At 33.2% G+C, this 7,829-nt stretch overlaps 1 protein-coding gene across 3 annotated transcripts; it reads left to right on the top strand.

Moving 5' to 3' along the window:
* Nucleotides 1-5,136: 5,136 nt before the first annotated feature.
* LOC116849702 (regulator of microtubule dynamics protein 1-like) lies at nt 5,137-7,823 on the top strand. Of its 3 annotated transcripts, none has more exons than XM_032827107.1 (5): nt 5,137-5,429; nt 5,631-5,825; nt 6,098-6,307; nt 6,636-6,884; nt 7,367-7,823. In XM_032827107.1, exons 2-5 carry the CDS (start codon nt 5,739-5,741, stop codon nt 7,730-7,732), a joined length of 912 nt encoding a protein of 303 aa, XP_032682998.1. In that variant the 5' UTR covers nt 5,137-5,429; nt 5,631-5,738; the 3' UTR covers nt 7,733-7,823. The 3 variants fall into 3 exon arrangements, with proteins under 3 accessions (XP_032682998.1, XP_032682997.1, XP_032682999.1); XM_032827106.1 differs by having other exon boundaries at nt 5,137-5,609; nt 5,723-5,825; XM_032827108.1 differs by having other exon boundaries at nt 5,143-5,825; nt 7,379-7,823.
* Nucleotides 7,824-7,829: the final 6 nt, after the last annotated feature.

Here is a 7,829-nt window from a genome sequence, read left to right as displayed (position 1 = left end):
TGTAACGATGCTCTTAAGATCATGATTCAACTGTCTATTTATGAAAAAGCTTAAGTCGAAACAATGCATTTGCAATACAAAGTAAGACTCAAAGTTTAGATGCCGTGCAGTATCTCGTGCATGAGTGTTATACATAATAATTTTGATATTAAACAAAAACTATCTTCAAGTGAGATATGTAGGTTTTGTAATATACAGAAAAATATCTGTATAACGTGTTTTTTATCCGTTACATATTCACACGTTGCATTAAGTAATTTCACGCGAATAAAGTTAATTAGTTATAAAGCAAGACAGTTTTGCATCTGATGCAATACCTATAAACGTTACAGATCGCGACGTGAATATAATATATGTATAAAAAAAAAGAAGACAAATTCGACGAAATCCTTAAAAAACGCGTGTGCTAGTATTTGCTGGAGCTTGCGGCTTAGGATATTTCTTAAATATGACATTGATCAAATGAAACTTTGCATTTGAATTTGGTATCTGCAATCACGAAGATTAAAGTTGATATGAAGACGACGCAGAAGGGGAACATTGTGATATAAAGGGAGCTGTACCAAATTCAGAAGTGTGAACCTACCATGCAAGTATTATTGTGTTGTGACAGAAGGCAGGTTTCACAGGGCAACAACAGCTAATCTGTAAAGATTAGAAAAAATATATATAATAATTTTATTATAAAAAAAAATAAAAAAAACGAGAACTCACCTAACAAACATTTCACGCAAAGACAAACAAGAACTTATTTAAAGAGTAACGTTAAGATGATTATAAGTATATAGGCGATCTGCACGACCATCTCTTCGTCTTGTGGCGCATCGTTCCAGAGAGAATTTTCTAAGATACCAGAAAAAAGAGGATACAGTGAACAATGCCTTCTACGCTAAATATTATACCTTCTTAACTTCATACCCCGATCTGTTGAATAACAATCATGTAACTTTTCCTGAAGAGCGGAAATTTGAGGAGTAAAATTTCACTTGAATTCTACGATCTTTAGTAATCATATATAAACTTTCTGAATTATAAATATTTAAAACTTCATGTTTCCACTCTTAGGAGAAAGTTATTTGACTGCCACTCTGATTGTTGTATGAATTGGAGAGACTTAATGAGATAAATGATTAACAAATTTATCGAGAAGTCTAAGTAGCTCAAGAATTGTTAGTGATTTTGGGATATGTAAACATCTGTAAAAGGCATTTTTCACATAGTGTGATATGTGTCGTGACATCGTGTACACTGTTTACGAACCGTGTTGCTCCCGCTTCTATTTTTTCTGCGTAATTCCAAAAATTCTTCACGGTCGTCGCCCATGCAGTTGGCCAAGCGAAAGAGATCGCGGTGCAATGTCCTCGTTTAACGATGCAACGCATTACCTGATTTTTTTTTGTATTATGAGACAAAGAAAGAATAAGAAGAAACGAATGATTATTTTTAAAATGGAGGAAGCGACAGGTGCGCGGGGCTTTAGAATGTAAGTCGAATCCAGTGTATAATTACTAAGAGAAAGAAAGAGAAGTTGCAAGATTGAGAAAGGAAAAGAAAAAAAGTATGCGCTTTTCACAGCGCACTGCCGAATAAGTCACGCTCCACCGTAAAACACGCGATTAAGAGTACCATTTAATTGTATTTCGTTTGTACATTTGTGTTTAATCACTCTCCCCTCTTCTCCCTCCCTTCATCTACGATTACGTTAAACTATCCTATAAAAAAAGCTACCTGTATATCTTCCAAATAAAGATCTAATTCAATCCTACTAACTGATCTATTTATTATGCTCGATACGACAGCGTTGGATTTGTATCGTTTCTCTACAGAGTTGTTACTTCAGCCAGAAATAATTTTTCAAAGTTGTGTTCAAAGATGTTTTCAAATTGCTGTTCGATCAATTTTTAATGGAAATTTCAACTAATTTTTTATTTTAAAACGAGGCGATTTTTCAAGTCAATATTGGGATACTGTAATGTAATTATATACAAGTAAAGATGCAAATTCATGTAGCGGATAAATCGCTGCGATTGAAGGTCACGTGGTCATTCGCTATTCGCTAGCGAGTAATCGCTGTTTGCTGAAATTTTTTAGCTTTCAGCGAATATTCGCTAAGATAATCATTGTTGACATCTTAACAACATAGGTATAATCTATAGATTCTCTAATGTAATAATGCTTAAATATGTCTGCTCCCACTATGAATATTAAATTTTCAAATTGACTTGCAGATATGCGTATATAATTATGAAATCTTAAGTCTTCTAGAAGAAGTTTAGGTAGCACAGCATGAAAAAATCCATGCTCTTTTCTATCTTGAAAAATAGGTGCTATCTGATGTTTCTTTCACGAATATTTTCTTTTCTTATGTAAAAGTATAGTCGTAACTGCAACTGCTTTCCTTTTTCGGATATTTTCATAATAATTCATTATTTGCATATAATTTAATAATGTTTGATTATATCAAGTAATCAAATGAATGAATTTTCTTCCATATGTTGACACGCAATATATAACGCTCATAACCTATTCGCGGCGAATTATTCGCTACTCTCTACAAATCATTCGCAGCGAAAAATTCGCTATATGAAAAGGTACCCTAAGAATACATGTTCGGGTGAATTGTCACGAGGGTGAAGCTCAAGAAGTGAGGGGAATGATTGTATGTATTGTAATGGAGTTGACATACCATGAAAGTGACTCATAGCCAATCAGAAAACTTATAAGCCATTTTTAAAGATTCATTTATCAGTAAAAGAGAACTCAGGGTGCAAATCCATGTACGGACTAGCGGAACATGGAACGAGAGCGGAACCAATTACGTGCGTTTTACAGTTTTCGCTCGTGATTGGTTCCGCTTTCATTCCACGCTCCGCTATTTCGTTACATGAGTTTGCACCCTCAGAATACGAGCTATAGACAATACATACAAAACTCCGATACTAACATGGCCGCGATGATGTATCCTCTTATCTTTTGGGCTTCACAGGCCCTCGTCTGCAATTCGTTCATGGGGGCATTCAGATTCCCTACCCGGGTGCACTTCTAAGGGAGCGTCCCAGATGCGCACATTGACAAAAGGACACAGCCAATCATAACGTCATATGCCTAGAGATATTCTAGAGACTCTATAAACAACGACATATGATTGGATGTGTCCGTTTGTCAATGTGCGCATCTGGGACTCACTCCACTCTAATACTATGGTCGGTATTCATAGGCCGGTGTTCATAGTCGAATCTTATTTCAAGATTGTCTTAAGTAATGTCTTAAGATGCGAATACAACTCTGTGATTGACATCTTAAGACTTAAGATGATCTTAAATATAAGATCTATGAATACTGGCCATAGTCGGATCTTATATTTAAGATCATCTTATAGCATGTTCGACTGGCTCTGGGTTAACCCACTCTGAGTTATTCAGCCTACGTTTATTGGTCGAACAAGTACGTATAAGCTTTATGTTGGCTAGTAGAGACTTATGACGTCATTAATCGCTCTCGGAGCGATTAACCTAGGGTCGAAGATGCGTATGCGAAAATCTATAATTCACGTTACATATGCCCGTATTCATAGTCAGACCTTAAATTTAAGGATTCCTTAAGTTCATTTTCAGATGCTCTGTAGCCAATAAAATGATTCGTAGAACATCTGAAGATGAACTTAAGGAAGCTTTAAATATAAGGCCTGTCTATGAATACGGGCAATACACTATAGATTTTCGCATGCTTATCTTATTCGCATACCGTCAAGAATCGAACTCAAGGCAATAGGAACAGGGAATAGGAATTCGGATTGGTCAATTATTTCTATTCTTTGTTCCTATTGGCTAAAACTTATTCTTATTGCCTGTAGCCTTGGGCTCGATTCTTGATGGTACCAGGTGTAGAAGTATGAAACCGGAATTCCCCTATAAATGGTGCCAGCGTTCAGTTTAGTGACCGTAAGACCGCTACTGCCGCGCTATTATATTCTCCTAACAGCTGACGAATATTGTCAACAAACATAACCCCAACTTTCATTCTCTAGTATATTTTTGTATAACCTTAAACATGTCACGTTTCGAGCCTACTAACTATGATTTGCGGACAGCATTGATTTTCTGTTATCATTTAAAGAAAACTGCTGCAGAATCACATCGAATGCTTGTCGAAGCTTACGGTGAATATGCTCTTGGTAAATCTCAGTGTTTCGAGTGGTTTAAAAAATTCAAAAGTGGTGATTTTGACGTGAGGAACGAAGAACTATGAACTATGAACTATGAACTATGAACTGCTGAAACCTGGTCAAACCGTCAATACTAATCGCTACCAACAACAAATGATCGATTTAAATCGAACATTGACTAAAAAACGACCAGAATATGCAAAAAGGCAACACAATGTCATTTTGCTCCATGATAATGCCCCATCACATACAGCAAAACGGGTCAAGGAAACGATCGAGTCGTTCAGTTGGGAATTACTACCGCATGCGGCTTATTCTCCAGACTTGGCTCCGTCCGATTATCACCTGTTCGCATCGCTAGGACACGCTCTCGCTAACCAACGCTTCGATTCGTATGAAAATGTGGAAAAATGGCTAGATAACTGGTTCGCTTCAAAAGATGAAAAGTTTTTTTGGCACGGCATTCATAAACTGCCAGAGAGGTGGGAAAAATGTGTTCAAAACAGTGGAAATTATTTTGAATAAAGTATTATTTATCACTTTCGAACAACAGACGTCTTATTTGTATAAAAAAATTCCGGTTTCATACTTCTACACCTGGTATGCGAATGAGATACGCATGCCAAAAGGTATAGTTCACATTACACATACTGTAGATTTTCGCATGGGTATCTCATTCGCAAACCGTCAAGAATCAGAGGCCGTATTCTTGAAAAATATCGCATACGATATTTCGATGAAAAGCTATAGTTTATGTGACGTATATTATAGCTTTTTATCGAAATATCGTATGCGATATTTTTCGAAAATAATGCAGCAGGCCTCTGGCAATGGCTTAGTTTACATCGTGTACTTGATACGCGTACTAAATAGTAACTTTCTATTAGATAATCTTAATATCGACGATATATATAAACAATGGTATATTAAGCTGATATAATATTCATCAAGAAAACGTATTGATTGAACGCGTCGCCGTTGATATGCATTGTCAATATTAAGATATTTAATATGCATTGTCAATATTAAGATTATTTAATAGAAAGTTACTATTTAGTACGCGTATCAAGTGCACGATGTAAACCAGGCCATTGTGCAAGGGCTCTAACTGTACTATCGATATGACAGTTTTCCTAACTTTTACATTAATCAACTTTGTTGATTAATTTCTTGCTTCGCGGGGCAGAGCGACGCTTATTTCTGCCAGATTCTTATTTTACGTGCAAAAACGCGTCGATTGAGTATATTTTCGTTGATATTGGAGGTGATGTGTGTAAACTGAATAATTACCATAACTTGTATTTTTTAACTTCAAAAAAATCTGCTAAACTATAAAATTTATAGTAATTCAGATAATATAAAGAAATTTGTTTTTCGCATATACATGTTTGAATAAATAGATAGAAATAAGGAGATAAATGAAGTAAACATATTACATATTGAAGTAAGTATACTTCATTTGCAGGTATATTAAGCTGTTCTGGCACAGTAAACATTGTAATTTCAGCATCTCATTTATTTTTGATAACTTATTTAATAATTTGTATATATTTTAAGAAACTCCTTCATTCTAATGTTACTACAGAGATTATTTCATGTTGCGAAAAGCAGCAGAATTTCACAGAAAGTTTTGCATAAAACTAATCATTCGGTATATAAGGTATGTTATGAAGTAGGTATATGTATCATGTTATGGTTTATTTTTAATAGTATTTTTTACTATCTACTTTGTAATTTTTCCCATTTATTTTCTCTTTTATCAAATATTAAATATATATCTCCTTTATTTTAAATACAAACACAGAATGCACTTGATACAATTAACTGAATATAAATAATAACAAACTTAATAAAATAATATAACAAGAATAGACCTATGACATCAATATTTGTATATATTAATATATCAAAATATATAATATTTTTTACTAGGTGAACAATATAAGAGTTGTCAGAAGACTAACATGGGTAACAGTGCCATTTATTTCATTGAGAGTATCAGGATTTGGGATAAATACAGATAAACAAGATAACACTGCTGAAATACAAATTATAGAGAGGGAAGCTCTTCTTAATAAGGCAGATGCACTCTTTGATCAAGGGAATTATAAAGAAATATATGATATTTTATCAAATCATAAGGTAATTAATATTTTCTAAATTATCCTTATTACATGATTATATACATGTATGATAATATTAATATTTTTTAAATTATCTTTCAAATGAACCAATAAGAGCCTATGCCTAGGTTTTTAATGCAATTAACAAAGAAATATAAATATAATTTATATAAGTATAAATTGTCAATAATAATTCAAATAATCAAATTCAGTATCTTATGTCACCAATCACACTAGACTAACCAGAATTAAGTTAACAAAAGATAATTTAAGTGATTTTTATCTTAGAGCCTTCTATAAATTATATTTTTTTATTTCTTTATAACTTTTTTGTTTCTTATTTATAGGACAGTAAGGATATTGAGATTTTATGGCGTTTATGTAGAGCTATTTATAAGATATCCAAAACAGCCAGTGATGTGGAAGCACGGAAATTGGTTTATGAAGGATACAACTTGATATGTATTGCTCTTGACATTCAAGAAGATCACTATGCTGTTCATAAGTGGATGGCTATCTTCCTTGATAGTAAAGGCACTCTTGAAGGCACAAAAGCACTTATGAGTGAACTTCCAAACATCAAACAACACTTATTGGTAAAATATTTGACAAATTCATTTAAACATAAATGTTAGTAAAATAATGAAATATGAAATTTTGCAAATTTAAGCATATCTTTTGTATTAAACCTTCTACATTGAATCCTAATCTATATTAATATTAATGAAAGGTTTGATTCACCACACGTTATAAAGATTGGAAAATTTATTCAGCATATGCGTTAACATCATAAACATTAAGTTTGTTTGCGTTGCTTGTATCTTTTATATTTTTAATGTCCTTTGCACACCAGACACGATAAGCGATATCCAATGAGAATTCTTTCTAAAGACGGACCAATGTGTACAATGGGCGTTAGGAATAAAAATGTTAAAAGTGCAAGCAACATGAACAGACCTATTATTTGCTCCAACATTTGAGCCTCGACTGGCCAAATATATGTTTAATTAAAGTTGCATATTTCGTTGTTGTTTGCAAATTTACGTACAAAGGGCAGTTTGAATATTGTGTTATATAGTCTGTGTTGCAGAAAGCGTCGGTATTAAACCCAGCGGATGCAACGACATTTTACATGCTTGGATGTTGGTGCTACGAGATTTCAAATTTAACATGGTATCAACGTAAAATAGCTTCTGTCATATTTGGTGAACCGCCAACCTCCACTTTTGAAGAAGCATTAATGTATTATGAACATGCTGAGAAAGTCGATCCAAATTTTTATAGTCACAATTTATTAATGTTAGGAAAAACATATCTGAAATTGAAGTGTAACGAAGATGCGATAAAGTATTTGCAAAAGGTCATCGAATTTCCTGCAGGAAATGATGACGATCAGAAAGCAAAACAGGAAGCACAAAAAATATTGAATAATATTCGTTTATAAGACAAATGATTTTATAATATATTTTCATATTATTATATATCTTTTATATTATTATATATCTTTTATATATATATATATATATATATATATATATATA

The sequence above is a fragment of the Odontomachus brunneus genome, unplaced genomic scaffold (genome assembly GCF_010583005.1).
Source record: "Odontomachus brunneus isolate Ranch 3 - 2012 unplaced genomic scaffold, Obru_v1 Obru_scaffold_124, whole genome shotgun sequence".
NCBI classification, from domain to species: domain Eukaryota; kingdom Metazoa; phylum Arthropoda; class Insecta; order Hymenoptera; family Formicidae; genus Odontomachus; species Odontomachus brunneus.
This window is presented reverse-complemented; position numbering and strand designations above follow the sequence as displayed.

Excerpts from the sequence above, each read along its gene's own strand:
- LOC116849702 (XM_032827107.1), top strand. The coding sequence starts at position 5,739 with ATGTTACTACAGAGATTATTTCATGTTGCGAAAAGCAGCAGAATTTCA. Across the intron at positions 6,308-6,635 it reads ATATTTTATCAAATCATAAG|GACAGTAAGGATATTGAGAT; the intron begins GTAATTAATATT and ends TCTTATTTATAG. Across the intron at positions 6,885-7,366 it reads ACATCAAACAACACTTATTG|TCTGTGTTGCAGAAAGCGTC; the intron begins GTAAAATATTTG and ends TGTGTTATATAG.